We start from the raw sequence: 17,288 nt of genomic DNA on the forward strand, positions 1-17,288 counted from the left end.
ATCACTTATATGTGGAATCTAAAATACGGTATAAACGAGCCTATCTACAAAACAGAAGAGACTCAGAGAGAGAAAAATATGGTTTAAAAAATAGTAAGACTGGGGGCTTCCCTGGTGGCGCAGTGGTTGAGAGTCCGCCTGCCGATGCAGGGGACACGGGTTCGCGCCCCGGTCCAGGAAGATCCCACTCGGCTGGGCCCGTGAGCCATGGCCGCTGAGCCTGCGCGTCCGGAGCCTGTGCCCCACAACGGGAGAGGCCACAACAGTGAGAGGCCCGCGTACCGCAAAAAAAAAAAAAAAAAAAAAAAAAAAGTAGGATTGGGAAATCTTAGAAGCAAGGGAAAGCAGGAATGTTCAAGACAGGAAATCAGGGAGAGGCCTGGAAGGAGGGGGTTGCTAGCAGACCTGGGCACCACATGAGACTGGGCTCTAGAGACTGTTAAAAGCCGGCCAGTAACAGGTTCCTTTGCTGTCAGCAGTTCTAAGCATTCCAGAAACTTCAGCAGGGATCGACTGGGCTGAGCAACACGGCAGGGCCTGCAGGAGTATAATCTCCCTTCTGACTATGAGACCCTCAAAAAGCTGAATAAAGTTTACCTTGATTCAAGCAGGCCTATCTGCCCCCAATCCCATGCATGAAGGTGCCCCATACAAACACACCATTCACATCCTCTGCCTTAACTGCCAATGCCTGAAATTCCTTTAAACAAGGAGAGAAAACATGTTCAATCCACATTCAAAGGAAAAATGACAAAAATGCAACGGTCTGGCTAAGATAATACTGAGCTTAAATAAGTTTCACTTAATCACCCTACCAAGGGGGGCCCCTTTGGAGGAGGAGGGAGGAACTAATGGTTTATTGAGGCCAACTAAGTGTCAGGCCACAGTCCACAGACAGTACGTGGGTTTAAATCAATGTGTGTAATTTCCGATTTCATAATCTATAAACATTTATTGAATGACTTAAGAAACAAACCTAAGTAGGTCATCTATCGGCCCTTCCCCTGTGTTCACAGAGGGAGAAGTTAAAAGTAAAAAGAGCATCAGATCACCGTCACCCAGGGATAAAAATCATAGAAGAGAGAAAAGGAAAAGAGCTAAGGATACAGTAGCGGAGAAACTATACATTTCCACACTAACTCAAATCATGTTTACTCTCCCATGAAAAAAGACAAATGAGAAGCAATACAGACCAGTGGTTAAAATTACTGGAGCCAGACTGGGTTTAAATCCTAGCTTTGCCACTTACTAGTTATGTGACACTGGGTAAATGACTTCACTTCTCTGTGCCTCAGTATCTTCATCCCTAAAATGGGTAACTACACCTATTTCATTGGGTAATTGTGAGAATCAAATGAGTTAATATAAGTAAAGTGCTTAGAACAGTACCTGGCACACAGTAAATGCAATTTAAATATTAACTGCAATTAATAATACTATGATTATTATTCTTATTATGATCTGAGGTATCTGGCCTGAATCTGTTAACTCAGGAAGTCCTATCATTTTACAGAAGTACCCTGTTCTCAGCAGACTCACTAATGGGAGTATTTCTATAAACAAGGGACATCAGCAGAGAAGAGGCTTGTTAGTACAGAAAACTCCTGATTACCTGGGGAATAATTAAATAGATGTTAGGTACCAGACTCCTCATTTCTCTGTTAGTTTTTTCTGGTTATTAAGTTATTCTTTTTTCATAACGTAAGGGGTGAGAGGAGGTGTCAAAAATGAGACAAGGTTTCTGAGGGTGACGACCTCCCCACAAGAACATGCCTCTCTCAAAGGATCTCCTTCATCCCTCTCCAGAAGAGGAGAAGAGGAAACACAAGAAGAAGCGCCTGGTGCAGAGCTCCAATTCCTATTTCATGGATGTGAAATGCCCAGGATGCTATAAAATCACCACCATCTTTAGCCATGCACAAACAGTAGTTTTGTGTGTTGGCTGCTCTACCGTCCTCTGCCAGCCTACAGGAGGAAAAGCAAGGCTTACAGAAGGGTGCTCCTTCAGATGGAAGCAGCACTAAAAGCCCCTGGAATCAAGATGAATGGGAAACCATCCCAATAAACACATTTTGGATACGTCCAAAAAAAAAGAGACAAATGGGATTTCCCTGGTGGCGCAGTGGTTAAGAATCCGCCTGCCAACACAGAGAACACGGGTTCAATCCCTGGTCCGGGAAGATCCCACATGCAGCAGAGCAACTAAGCCCATGCGCCACAACTACTGAGCCTGCGCTCTAGAGCCCACGAGCCACAACTACCGAGCCCACGTGCTGCAACTACTGAAGCCCGCGCACCTAGAGCCCATGCTCCTCAACAAGAGAAGCCACGACAATGAGAAGCCCGCACACCGCAACGAAGAGTAGCCCCGGCACGCTGCAACCAGAGAAAGCCCACGCGCAGCAATGAAGACCCAACGCAGCCAAAAATAAAATAAATAAATTTATTTTTCTTAAAAATGAGACAAAGCATAAACTAGTGCATTCTGATCATGCTGACATTTCAAATGGCTGGTGGAGAACATGGCAACACTAGCGTAGATAAAACTTTCAGATACACTCCATGTCTTATACAGCAAGGGACTGAGACCAAGAGGAACTTGGAACAAGCATTCACAATAAAATCCTATGATCTCACAACTTAAAACTTAGAGGAGAGTTTGCCACACTGAGGTGTATATGGTGAACATCAGACAAGCTTCACTTTTCTAAATCAAAACTGGGCTTTGGGGCTTCCCTGGTGGCGCAGTGGTTGCGCGTCTGCCTGCCGATACAAGGGAACCGGGTTCGCGCCCCAGTCTGGGAGGATCCCACATGCCGCGGAGCGGCTGGGCCCGTGAGCCATGGCCGCTGAGCCTGCGCGTCTGGACCCTGTGCTCCGCAACGGGAGGGGCCACAGCAGAGAGAGGCCCGCATACCACACACACACAAAAAAAAAAAAAAAAAACAAAAAAAAAAACTGGGCTTTGGTTTTTAGGAAAAGCTATTTAGAAATAGGACCACAGAGAATACATCTCAGACAACATGAAAACAAGAAAAAGGAAATTTTTCTAATACAGGAGAAATGGATGAAGAAATAGAAAGTTAATTGGTGGCAGGAGAGGCATGCTTTCAATTTTATTTTATAGAGACTATATATATAGTATGTCTACTCTGATAGGCTGTCTCTCACAGATACTTGCTCTTATTGATTCACAAAGAAAAAAAATATTGGGGAACTCTGAATGCTTAAGATTGATTTTTGAGAGGTATTCTATTTACCAAGAAGAAAGAAGATATAAACACAGTGAATACACACTCTGTATCAGGCAGAAGCAAGGATTTTATACCCATTATCTCAGTTCATGCTCATAATAACCCTGTGAATACATATGAGAAAAGCGAAGCAAAGAGAAATAAGGAAATTGCTCCAAAGTAACACTACCTAGAAATGATGGAATAAACTCAGGACTGTTTTGATCCGAAGCTCATGGATGCTCTGTGCACTTCACTTACTGCCTAAGGCATGACAGACAGATCTTTTAATATCCACTTGCCTGAATGTTAATGTCTGCCCACAGAAGTAAGTGGGAGCGCTGGAGTAGAGAACACCAGACGATTCAGCATCATTCCGAAGCGCTATGTTTCTTCGACTGCTCAGACTGTACCCCTCAAAGCCAGCTGTCCACTCTTTTTAAAAAGCAAAGATATTGTAAATTATTAGAATCTTTGGGGGAATATCTTCAACACAGACACATTAAATAAAACTTGGAAGTGGAAGACGCTACTTAGGGTTCATGGGCAAGTTCAATGAAAGGAAAAATTCAGTGACAGGGTGTCATGGTCAATCCTACAAATTACAAAAAAGATTTTAGTCTCTTCTTACACATTTTTGGCAAGGAAGATCAAATAAGTGTTATCTCTTACCTAACAAAATCATGTTTGAGCTTATTCCAACCTGATTAAGAAGTAATTAACCGAGTTTTTTTTTTTCTAAATCTTTTTAAAAAGTTATATAGGAGAGGTCAATTTTGGATCATAAGACTTCTAAGAAAAAGCCTCTATCAAGATATACGTTGAAGGTTTGGGTCAAATATTGCAGTCTTCTAATGCAATATTTAAAATCTTTGGTTTTAGGGATGCTTATAATCCTGCCTGGCTATTCGGGTACTCTGGAGATAAGAACGAATGAAAATTTCTCAAAATTCACATGAAATAATTTGAGCAGGAAGTAAAAGACATATTCCATGTTATTCTCCATCAATTCAGGGTTTATCCTTAGGAAAAAGGGCTGTCAGTGTGCTGCCTTTAGCACAGGATATGTGTACTCATACACAGTTAAGCTTCAGGAGTGAGAAGGCAACAGCATACCATGAGGCACCAGCGTGGAATGACCTATCTGGGGGACACTCCAAGGACTCCACTCCTGTCGGCCATCTCCTCGGGCGCAGACTCTGAACTGATAATCAACATTGGGGTCTATGTGCAATACTATGAATTCAGTTTCAGAGCCTACATACACGTCCTCAAAATGACTGGAAGTACATTTACGGAACTGGAGCCTGTAATCTTGGGCGGTAAAGTCGTCATCCACCTGAGGAGAAAGGCTTTACGTTAGGTAAAAGTCAGAGAACAACTTCTCTCAGCATCACTACTTAGGAACTTTGAATGGGGGCATTTGGGGCCAAGCATACAGGCCCACATGCTGAATACGGGCTCTTCTCAGGAAGGTCAGAGGAAATGTGCCATTATTATTTCCCTTCTTTTCCTTATTGAACCATGTGTTTTATAACCCCAGTCTGATATGAAAAAAATCTGCTTCCTCTGAAGTAATGGCATGTCTTCTAAACAATTAATGCCAAAGATAAGACATTCAAAATTCAAAGACAAGTATCCCAAAACTACATTATTCATATTACCAAGAGAGAGCTAATATCTGAAATATATAAAGGACTCCTTAAAATTAATAGAAGACAGGGCTTCCCTGGTGGCACAGTGGTTAAGAATCCGCCTGCCAATGCAGGGGACACGGGTTCGATCCCTGGTCTGGGAAGATCCCACGTGCCGCAGAGCAACAAAGCCCGTGCACCACAACTACTGAGCCTGCGCTCTAGAGCCCAAAAACCACAACTACTGAGCCCACATGCCACAACTACTGAAGCCCATGAGCCTAGAGCCCATGCTCCGCAACAAAAGAAGCCACCACAATGAGAAGTCTGCGCACTGCAACGAAGAGTAGCCCCCGCTTGCCGCAACCAGAGAAAAGCCCGCAAACAGCAATGAAGACCCAACGCAGACAAATAAATACATAAAATAAAACAGTAAAATAAATTTTAAAAAAAATTAATAGAAGACAAACCACCCAATAAGGGAAATGGGCAAAAGACATGAATAAGCATTCTAGAGAATAAGAAATGGAAGCAGCCAAAAATATATAAAAATATTTAACCTAATTTGTAGTATGGAAAATGCAATCAAAACCCACAATGATATACCACGCTGGCAAAAATATAAAGTCTGACAATGCCAAGTATTGGTCAGGATGCAGAGTAAGAGGAACACATACACTACTGGTAGAAGTATACTCTGGGACAGTCACTTTGGAAAGAGTTTGGTATTTCCTAGTAGAGTACAGATCCAGTACTCTTAAGACCTCATAATTTTATGGCTAGGTATATGCTTTAGAAAAAAATCTTAAATGTGTACACAAGGAAACATGAATAATAATGGTTACAGCAAAAAAACTGGAAACTGTAGGTCCACAGACAGGCAAAAGAATAGAAATGGAATAAGAGTCTTTATTTTGAACCAACAAAAGCATCTCTACTTCTTTCTTCTATACAAAGGCGTCAATTTTTAAAATCCCTTTAAAAACAACAACAAAAATTAATTAATTAAAAAACAAACCAAAAAATTGGAAAAAATAAAAATCCCGTTTAAGAAAATAGTTTCCAGAAGCTGACCACCCACCTCTGAATGATGTTACCTGTCAACAGCCAAGACATCATGACTCATCTGGACATGGTTTTTATCTAAAATATGGTAATTCACAAGCATAATATGATTTAATACACAAAATTCTTGGCAATGCTGAGAGTGTGAAAAAACCATACTTTAAAACTTTATTTCAGAGGTATTAATTAGTTCAGTGTTGAACAGAAAAATATCCAGCACCCAATATTCACTATCACCTTCTGACTTTTCTAATTCTGAGCGATCCTTAACTCACCAAGAGTTAAGTTTGGGAAATATGTGATGGGAAACAACATTTCGATACAGAGATTTTATAAAGTACCTTCAAAACTGTTCATCCCAACTGGAAGAGCTACCTTAGTTCAAGTTCCCTGTGACCTTAGTTGTAAAGCAAAGGGCACTTTTGTTCATGAAGAGAAGAAAATATTCAAAGGCAACTACTAAAAAAAAATCGTAAAGGCCCCCAAATCTCAAATCCATAATGCTGAAGCCATTTCTACAATCCTGAATTACGTACCTTACACCATCGTACGATGATGCCTCCGGGTTTCTCTATCAATTCTTCTATCTGTACTGGTGGGCGAGATGCTACCGTTCCATGCTTGAAAATATGGTCTTTCACTATGTTAAGAATTGAGTCATCCAACTGAGCAGATAAGCAAGGCACATCAACCAGTAAAGGCACCTCTGGTAAGCTGAGGAAACAAAGCTCATGTGTTTATAAGGCTTTTAACTGAGAATTAAAAGTACAAGAGAGCATAGCCTTGAAACACTGCAAATCACTATGCTGTACACCTGAAACGTATACAACACTGTAAATCAACTATATCTCAATTTTTTAAAAAATAACAAGGAATATTTTATTTACTTATTTTTGGCTGCGCTGCACGGCTGGTGGGATCTTAGTTCTCAGACCAGGGATCAAACCCAGGTCCTCAGCAGTGAAGGCGTGAAGTCCTAACCACTGGACCGCCACGGAATTCCCCAACAAAAAATACTGTAGATCAGTCACATACTGTAACAGTGCAGAAGCCCCCAGTAAATAATGCTAATGGCAGTGGGGGTTTTGCAAGATATTACATTAAAATTCTCTTCCCAAATAAATAAAAGGAACGAGAGAAAATGGGTAGGATCACAATTGTCAAGTTTATAGCAAAAGATCTGGTTTACTGAGCTATGACTCAATTTTGTTTGTTTTAATTGAAGTGTAGTTGATTTACAATGTTGTGTTAATTTCTGCTGTACAGCAAAGCAATTCAGTTATATATATACACATTCTTGTTTATATTCTTTTCCATTATGGTTTGTCATAGGATATTGAATATAGTTCCCTGTGCCATACAGCAGGACTTTGTTGTTTGAGCTATGACTTTGTTCAGATTTTTTTAAATTAACAATTCTCTTACACATTAGGATTGTAGAAAATCGGTAGTAATTCTATACCAGAGATTACAATCACAACTATTTCATACTAGTAATACTGGTAATGGGCAGTGAAAACTTGAGAAATACATTTTCTATATCCCTGAATCAGAATTTTTAACAGGCGAAAAGAAAAAAAGAGAAGTGGACAGCTTAAGCCCAAGAGACACTAACTCTTTTACCTGTCCAACTGGATGTGTGAGGCCTTTTTGGTAAAGCTCCACAGTTTTTCATTCTGTTCTCCTACACCACCCAGAATGGCGATCTCACCTACAATCAGGAATAAGAGAACTAGTACAGGGAAAAATGGTCACATTATAAACTAATCAACACAACCCATGTCTAAGTGGGTCTCTGGTTCTCTTGAAAACAATTCTTAAGTGATGTCACAAATTCCCCAAAAGTAAACGTAGAAACTATTTTAGGGACTTCCCTGGTAGCGCAGTGGTTAAGAATCCACCTGCCAATGCAGGGGACACAGGTTCAAGCCCCTGCCTGGGAACATCCCACATGCCGTGGAGCAACTAAGCCTGCGTGCCACAACTACTCTGCCCGCACGCCTAGAGCCCGTGCTCCACAACAAAGAGAAGCCACCGCAATGAGAGGCCCGCGCACCACAACAAAGAGTAGCCCTCGCTCGTGCAACTAGAGAAAGCCCGCGCACAGCAATGAACACCCAATGCAGCCAAAAATAAACAAACAAATAAAGAAGAAACATTTTAGAAACGACTTTAAGGTTAAACGCAAGTGGAAGGGAGTACACAATGACAACATTCTGCCAGAGATGAAAGATTCTGCTCTACAAATGGAAACTTGGTTTGTCAACCAATTTTATGCAAGGCATAAGTCCCAGGGACCTCTTCCCATCTCCTCTACAGAATCTTTATCAACTCCAATAGGAGTCAGTGCAAATATTATCCTGACACAAGCAATAGGGTGAAGGGTCATATAAAGGAAATATTATATAAAGTCATAAGAAAATGATCAACATCTCTGTCCTTCCACAGCCCTAAAGGACACTACTAGAACTGTTTTCCATCTCAGTATACCCTGGAGTTACTCAAGTGTTTTGAGACCATATGACAAGACCTTCCCCCCTTACCAAAAGGAAAACAGACACACTGAACACTGCCTCAAAATCCTAAAAATTTCATAAATAAGTTTTTAATCCCTCGGGAAGGGAGAGGAGGAAAAAATTTGAAATTTAAAACATTTCTGAAGTATAAAAAAAAAAATCAGATGATGCAACAAGCATGTATGTGCCTCAAAGGATTTATTTTCTAAAATAAAAACATTGGTCAAGCCTCGTGGTGACTGGTATACACTCCTGACCTGTGCTGAACTACTGCTGAGTTTGTTTCCAAATGCTAAGCACCCAGGGAAAGACATTCTGAAGTCCTGCTAAAAAGAATTTTCTCAAAGGCACTGTTATGGTCAGTGGCAAATAAACACTTCTCCTTGAAGATAAGACAAAAATGTAATTAGTGTGTAAAGGTAACATTAGTACTATATTCTAAGTGGGACCAAAAAGGGGACTAACTTCCAGCTGGAGTGACAGAGCTGGGAGCCCGCCTCGCACACTTTTTATCCTATACCACTCACAGCACTCATCGAAGAACCAATGGTATTCAGTCTCCTTCCCTGGATCCTTTTTCCTCAACTTCCCTTTAAATACTGGCGTCCCTCAGAGTCCCACCTTCTGCAGCCTTCTCTTCTCATATTGTACACTATCTCTTGATGATTTTACTTATTCCCATGGATTCAGAGGTGACATACACACCATTCACTGCCATATTGACATCTCCAGGTATGATCTCTCTCCTAAGCATCACACCCACATTCCCAACTCCTGGCATCTCTGGCACCTCGAACTAACATACCCCAAACCACTGTCTAACTACCCACCCTCCCCCTTCATGCTCTGTGTCAGTCAACGGCACAATTCACCGGTCGTCTAAAATCATGCTGGGTTGGGTCATCCTAAATTCTTCTCTTTCCCCTCCATCCTATAACCAGGCAATCACCAATAATCAACACTTACGGCTCAGCAAGATCACCATTAATTCTATCTCCAAAAAATCTTTTTTAAAAATTTTATATTTATTTATTCATTCAGTCATTCATTCATTCATTTTTGGCTGCGTTGGGTCTTTGTTGCTGCGCGTGGGCTTTCTCTAGTTGTGGTCAATGAGGGGCTACTCTTCATTGCAGTGCACAGGCTTCTCATTGCGGTGGCTTCTCTTGTTGCGGAACATGGGTGCTAAGTGCACGGGCTTCAGTAGCTATGGCGCGTGGGCTCTGCAGTTGTGGCTCACGGGCTCTAGAGCGCAGGCTCAGTAGTTGGGGCGCACAGGCTTCGTTGCTCCACGGCATGTGGGATCTTCCCGGACCAGGGATGGAACCCAAGTCCCCTGCAGGGGCAGGCAGATTCTTAACCACTGCGCCACCAGGGAAGTCCCTCTGAAAAATCTTAAAACCAGCTCTGCTTCATCTTCACCTGTCACCGTCTCCATCGCTTCCTATCTGACTGCTGCCACAACTTCCTCATCGGTCACTTTTACTTCCTTACAACCTCTAACACAGTCTCCAAACTGTGGGCAGTGTCGTTTTTTAAAAATGCAAATCTGACTGTGTAAATCTGCTGCCTAAAATACTGCATTCAATACCTCCCAGATATGCCATTCACTTTACTCTTGATGTTACTTCTGCTTCCAATCGTGCTGTGACCTCCTTTTCTTCCTTTGTCTGCTTGATGAATTTCTTCAAGCCTCGGTGGAACTCCTCCTATAGAAAGCCATCCTACACTCTTCCAGAGGTAAGCATTTCCCCTTCTGTGCTCCCGTGAGGTCTTAGATCTCTCTCATTGTGTGTGCTTCTCTCACTGGGCTGTGAACCCCAAAGGGCAGAACTTATTACCTTTTTATTTAATATACCTGACAAAGACCTACAGGAGGGAAGGAGGGGAGGTAGGTAGATGTGGAGACAGGAAGGCAGCAAGGCAAGTACCGAGCATGCTTTAACCAAAATAATTGACTAAAGTTAGGGATATAACCACTGCAATTTCAGGAGTAAACACCAATCCTACTCCTTAATCTCTAAAAAGAACGATGGCATTAAATCCTATAAACCATTGACACTCTGAAAAATATGTGAACAGACTCAAAATGACCGTAAAATCACTGTGTTAACAGAACCATGAGAAAAATCATTTAATCCTTATTTTGTAAATGATTATAATTAGTACATTAATTGCACTTACCCTAAGATACCTCACTGTACACCTGTCATCCTATATCCCAAACTGTCCCAAGGTACGTATAGCCTAAGCACCCCAAAGATGGCAGGAAGCCTGCTGGAACCCTGAGATACCAGCAGTGTCAATCTGAATGTGCTGCGTTTAACGGGCTCCCTGGACTCCCCACCTTCTTGGACTAAGTCCGCTGCAGTGTTAACTCCGTGCTCTATCAGCTTCTGGCAGTCATCTAGTGGTTTAATGGTCTCCTGTTCAATGGTGTCCACCTCTTGCAAAAGGGTCACCAATCGTTCATCCAGGAGCTTCCCAAGGGTTCCTTTCAAATCATTAAAATGCTGTTTGAGGACATCTCTCGTCTGGGATGCACTCTCTTTGATCTGAAAAGAAATAAAAACATAAAAACTCAGAATCAGAATCTCTAGAAGAGGCTAATCCACAGGCATCACCCTTAATAATCTCAAGGCACTACACAACCATCACCTTCCATTCAATGATAAACCAAATGTGATTCATTTGTGCAAACTTGCAGAATTCCATAGAGTTGGGCTTCAGGTGAGACAGAATGGTCCCATCATTCACAACAATTCACAATGTCAATCTGGCTAAGTTAATTAAACACACCATGCCTCAATTCCCTTATTTGTCAAATGAGTATAACAATGCTCGCTTCATGGAGTTGCTGCAAGGATTAAATAAAAATAGTCTATGTACCACACCTGGTAAAATAACGTGCACACTTGTTCTCAATAAATGTTAGAAATAAATATTATCTGCACAAAGTAGTTCTTGGAAATAATACGTTTCAGTACCAAAAAAAAAAAATTAAATTAAGAGGAGATTAAAATTCAATTCACTGAAAAGCAATACAGAAACGGTAGATTTAAAAACCACAATACAGGGACTTCCTTGGTGGTGCAGGGGTTAGGAATCCACTTGCCAAGGCAGGGGACACAGGCTCGAGCCCTGGTCCAGGAAGATCCCACATGCTGTGGAGCAACTAAGCCCGTGCGCCACAACTAGTGAGCCTGCGCTCTAGAGCCCACGAGCCACAACTACTGAGTCCGCATACCACAGCTACTGAAGCCCGCGTGCCTAGAGCCCGTGCTCTGCAACTAGAGAAGCCACAGTGATGAGAAGCCTGCACACCGCAACGAAGACCGAACACAGCCAAATAAATAAATAAATTTATATTTTAAAAAAGAATAGCTATAAAAAAAAACACAATACCAAAAAAATCACTTCATGGACAAAATGCCCTCATTATGGTAAAAGAAAACTAAGAATTTATTCACAATCCAAAAGGTTCAGAGGAGGCAGAAGACAGATGCTCGGGAAAAACACACTTCTGGGACAATGACTTCGTCCTTTTCGAGTCATGGTCCTCTTTGTGAATCTCAATGAGAGGTTTATAAACCTTCTTCCCAGAAAAATGAATAAACCCTACCCAAAAGAAATTTATTCAATTTCAGAGATTACAAATTCCCTCAGATCCCAACCATGGCTTGCTCAGAGCAGTAATTCTGAAACTTGCTTTGCAGAAGAATCATGTATCATACAATTGCATCCTGTTATAGTTTAGATGGCAGGGCTCCATCCCAGAACCAGCTTGGAGAAGGGGCTGGGGGAACGTATGGGCAGAGCTCTTTTTCACAAGCACACCTGTGACTCTGCAGCCCACACTTTGAGCAACACTACCCTAGGTCCACAGAACCCAGATTAAGAACTGCTGTTCTAGGAGATATGACAGGAAAATCTTTACATCTCACAGATATTTTGAAAACAAGTCAGTTGTCTATATAGACACCGGATTTTTTTTTTTTTAAGAATACAGATAACACACAATTCACTTTTTCTCACTTAACAGGAAAATTCTAACTATAAGCCAAACACTCAGCTGAATTAAAGCAAACTCATACTTTACTTTGCAGATATTATCATATTAGTTTCCTAAGACATGTTATGTTTACTACCCTAACCCTTTGCTAACTTGATCTTAGCAAGAGCATTTGACATCCAAGAAAAATACACCAAGAACATATCAAAATATGGATAAAGTACAATATTTCAACAGTTAATAGAGAAATTTAGAAAACTTTCTATTTATTCTCTAACACTAAAATTAAAAAGAATACAAAACTGTTGTCCAGAAATGTTCACAGCCATGTAAAAACAAACGATGCCCACGTCTAAGGACTACAAAGAAACACAGGAAAAAAAAAATTGTTTGATTAGCTGGGGTGGGGAGATCACAGCAACAATTTTTTCCCCTTTTGACATTAATGTAAGTTATGATGGTATCTGTGCGGTAAGTGAAAGAATTTCTTAAATCATAAAGAAAAAGAGAAATCCTAATTTAAGTTTAATTGTTAACTAATCTCTGTAAAGTTCCTAGAGAACTTCTAAACCCAAGTCGAAGTTTAAACAAAATCAGGGGGCGGGTATAATCAAAATGTCCTTGATTCGGTGTATCACCAACCGTGGGATCCTTGAGAATCAGGCCCTAACATACATAGCACCTAGCAAATAAATGTTCAATGAAATTAAGTTAATTGTGTATGTGTTTAAGACCTTTTAAAAAGAACCAGGAAAAGAATGTCTTATGATTTTGATACATCTCACCTGGAATATTGTTAGAAATGCAAAATCTCAGGCCCCACCCAGAATTACTGGATCAGAAGCTGCATCGGTAACAAGATCCTCAGGTGATTCATACAAGCCTTACAGATACCAGAATAAATGAAGACAACGTGTCGGAGCACCCTCACCACCAGGAGGAAATTCTGCAGTCGAGCGCTGTACCAGCGAGGTCCTATCTCCCTCTTCAACGGACACCGCACACACAGGAAGTGCACTGGTTAGGTAAAGTCAATTTCCTCTTTAGGAAGCATTCAAAAGCTCCTTCAACTGCTGCAGAGCTCCACTACGTTTTGTTTTTGTTTCAGAACCTCAGAAAAAAAGGAAGTGTGTGAGCACAAAGCAGTGAGAGGGCCGGCGAAGGGAGAATCCATTTCCAAATCCACCTCCCACAATTTCATTGTAAATTTGACTCCTTTTTGTTCATAGATTCCCGACCACTGCTGTTTCAAACTTGACACTACCTTGGCATCATTTTCTTCTCCCTGAAATAGTTCATAATTCAAAGCCACAGCCACCTTTAATTGAATCATGTAACTAATCAAGTTCATTCGCTAGTTTTTAATAAAACTAATTTTAAGATGGGAATTTCTTCATATTTGATGTGGTACCATGGTCCAGTGTGCTCACTGTTAGCTCATTCAATCTTCCCAACAACTCTGAGAGGTAGGTCTGTATGGTCTACGTTGAAGAAAGTAAAGCTCAAGGATGTCAAATAACTTCCCCACGGCTTCCCAGTGTCAGAAACAGTGAGACTCCAAGGACCATGGTCTGTCCACTACACCAAGCTGGTTAGTGCTTACAGACCCCATTTTAAAGCATTCCCGTAAACCGGTAGATTATGTATTGGCTGAAGACATTTCCTGCTGCAACGTGTATTTCTTGTCCTTGCATAAAGAATCGTGGCAGATTCCATATATATGTGTCAGCATATGGTATTTGTCTTTCTCTTTCTGACTTACTTCACTCTGTATGACACACTCTAGGACCATCCACCTCACTACAAATAACTCAATTTCATTTCTTTTTATGGCTTGAGTAATATTCCATTGTACATATGTGCCACATCATCTTTATCCATTCATCTGTCGATGGACACTTAGGTTGCTTCCATGTCCTGGTTATTGTAAATAGTGCTGCAGTGAACACTGGGGTGCATGTGTCTTTCTCAATTATGAATTTTCTCAGGGTATATGCCCAGTAGTGGGACTGCTGGGTCATATGGTAGTTCTATTTTTAGTTTTTTAAGGAACCTCCATACTGTTCTCCATAGTGGCTGTATCAATTTACATTCCCACCAACAGTACAAGGGAGGGAGACGCAAGAGGGAGGGTATATGGGGATATATGTATACATATAGCTGATACACTTTGTTATATAGCAGAAACTAACACAACACTGTAAAGCAATTATACTCCAATAAAGATGTTTAAAAAAAAATGTGGTAGACAACCACTCAGGGCAAAACAACTGTGATGGTTTGTAACAAAGTAAATTTAAGAAAAATACAAATGATACACAACTCAAGGTCTCAAAAAGGAAACTGTAATACACATTGTTTATGTTGATTAACAATATTCAGAACCAATTTTCTACTAAAACCTCTCCTGTAAGAGACCATTAAATCTTATTTACAAAGTTTCCACTGCAGTTGACTCTAATTCCAAAGCAACTGTATTTTTAAAGTTTTAACATGAGGATAAGTTCTCAAAATGCCAAAAAGTCATCAAGCTTATACATCAATACTAAGCCATGCAAAAGCCTAGTAAATATATACTTCACAGCCCTCCAAGACAACAGTGACTGATACATTTTCCTCTAGAGTTTAGCTACTAAAATGTCATAAAACCTACCTAGAATCTGATTTAAGACACCTCTGGTCTTAAGTGGCAATATACAGTTGCTCTATCTATAATATAACACAACATAACATGTGTGTGTTTCAGGAAATTAAGTAACTGGAATCTCCTCTACCTCCTCTGAAACATGCATTTTCAAGACTTTATAGAAGAAAAGAATTTTTATCCTCCAAGTGTAATCTAAGAACTTATTTTCCCAATTGTTTTACTTACAGGAAACTAAAACTATTTTAAAATTAGAGACTGGCTTTAAACACTATTAGCTAACAAGAACACAGGGATCACAAATAAAAGACAAAGATAAAAAATAGTCAACTGAAACTGAAGAAGCTAACCAAAATGTTTCTTCTCAGTTCATATGAAATGTACTGCATTAGCTATGTGTCTTCACACTGACACCAAGATATTAGTCATTAAAAATAATAATGGCAATAATAACAATACAACGGCAGCTCCCACCTACTGAACACCTACTGTGTACCAGGTACTTATACCCATGGTCTCATTTAAATTCTACCACAACCTGATGAAAAGCTAGTCAAGTGGCAGGAAATGTGAACTGTCTGCTTCGTGTATGGACTCATATGTGTGGCTACATTTCCTTCTTGTCTCTTACAGTTAGGCTTTTTGTTTTTTAAAAAATATTCATTTATTTATTTGGCCGCGCTGGGTCTTAGGTGCGGTATTCAGGATCTAGTTCCCTGACCAGGCATCAAACCCGGGCCCCTGCATTGGCAGCGTGGAGTCTTACCCACTGGACCACCAGGGACGTCCCTACAGTTACGTTTTTTAAAAACATGCTTATTAAAACTTTCAAAAAGAAAATCTTGATTATATCACTTGGTATTCTGTTACATTAATGGCCCCAATGAACCACGAACCATGCCTTGTGGTACTCATATCCTCATGCAGACCTCTCCCCTGGAGAGGAGGCTGGGCTGGTGACTAGCAATGCAGTCACATGTGCACTGTTATAGAGTGGAACTGAGCTGTGCCAGCTCCAGGCCTCAGCCTTAAGACTACTTGGCAACTTCTGCTCCTGCACTGCGGGGGTTCCTGAGCCACTGTGTAAGAAGCAGCTATTGGGGCTTCCCTGGTGGCGCAGTGGTTAAGAATCCGCCTGCCAATGCAGGGGACGTGGGTTCAAGCCCTGGTCCGGGAAGATCCCACATGCCGTGGAACAACAAAGCCCGTGCACCACAAGTACTGAGCCTGTGCTCTACAGCCCGCGAGCCACAACTACTGAAGCCCGTGTGCCACAACTACTGAAGCTCACGCACCTAGAGCCCATGCTCCGCAATGAGAGAAGCCACCACAACGAGAAGCCCACGCACCGCAACGAAGAGTAGCTCCCACTCAACCCAACTAGAGAAAGCCCGCGTGCAGCAACAAAGACCCAACGCAGCCAAAAATAAATAAATTAATTAATTTTCTTTAAAAAAAAGAAGAAGCCTGGCTATCTTTCTTGAGAGAACAAGTGGAAAGGGGAGGAGAGTGAGAGGGGTGGGAGGAAGAGTGCGGGAGGGAGAGCGAGCTTGGCATCCAGGCTCAGCCATGCCAGCATTCCAACTGAGTCCTGCTACTACTTAAGGCTCCAAACAGGTAAGTAAATGTTCTATCTTGAGCATTCCAGCCTCAGCTGCCATCTGACTGCAATTACATGAGAGCTGCCAGCAAAATCAGAACTGCCCAATTGAGCCCTGGTTAATCCCCCGAATACTAAGCAAATGGCTGCCTTTTAAGCCATTATGCTTTGGCATAGTTTATTATGTAGTGACAAATAACCAAATCATGATAAAACAAATGTTTAATTCTTGATTATCTGCATTAGTGAATAGGGTGCCTGTAATCAAGACTACAAACAATCTAAAAAGAATGTCTGCAAAATCACACCCACAACATTCATAAAGGCATTCATTCTATATTTATTGAGGTCTAGTGCCAGGAACTGGGGTTATAAAGATGAATAACGCATGATCCTGACCTCAAAAAACTGTCATTCTAGTAAAGGAGACAGTTGCATGCACACGTAACTATAGTAAAATGTATTAAGTCCTTATGTAAGTGAGACAGCCACAAACTGCCATCAGAGCTCAAAAAGGTCATTCCAGGGCTTCCCTGGTGGCGCAGTGGTTGAGAGTCCGCCTGCCGATGCAGGGGACACGGGTT

The 17,288-nt window shown here is 41.2% G+C and overlaps 2 protein-coding genes across 2 annotated transcripts in view; one reads left to right on the forward strand and one right to left on the reverse strand.

Annotated features, from left to right (window-relative positions):
- Positions 1-17,288, reverse strand: part of CRLF3 (cytokine receptor like factor 3) — a 34,340-nt gene that overhangs the window by 10,296 nt on the left and 6,756 nt on the right. The window contains exons 2-6 of the mRNA XM_024127744.2: positions 10,796-11,003; positions 7,556-7,643; positions 6,469-6,646; positions 4,350-4,572; positions 3,536-3,668 (exon numbers count right to left, since the gene is read on the reverse strand). Of these exons, the coding sequence (XP_023983512.1) occupies positions 3,536-3,668; positions 4,350-4,572; positions 6,469-6,646; positions 7,556-7,643; positions 10,796-11,003 (830 nt within the window). The remainder of the gene's footprint in view (positions 1-3,535; positions 3,669-4,349; positions 4,573-6,468; positions 6,647-7,555; positions 7,644-10,795; positions 11,004-17,288) is intronic.
- On the forward strand, positions 1,546-2,079 carry LOC102996439 (40S ribosomal protein S27-like). The gene has a single exon (XM_024127745.3). It carries the CDS (start codon positions 1,770-1,772, stop codon positions 2,022-2,024), a length of 255 nt encoding a protein of 84 aa, XP_023983513.1. The 5' UTR covers positions 1,546-1,769; the 3' UTR covers positions 2,025-2,079.

Source organism: Physeter macrocephalus, chromosome 14 (assembly GCF_002837175.3).
Source record: "Physeter macrocephalus isolate SW-GA chromosome 14, ASM283717v5, whole genome shotgun sequence".
In the NCBI taxonomy this organism is placed as follows: Eukaryota; Metazoa; Chordata; class Mammalia; order Artiodactyla; family Physeteridae; genus Physeter; species Physeter macrocephalus.

Bases quoted from the DNA above. Each gene is read 5' to 3' on its own strand.
- LOC102996439 (XM_024127745.3), top strand. From the start codon at position 1,770: ATGCCTCTCTCAAAGGATCTCCTTCATCCCTCTCCAGAAGAGGAGAAG.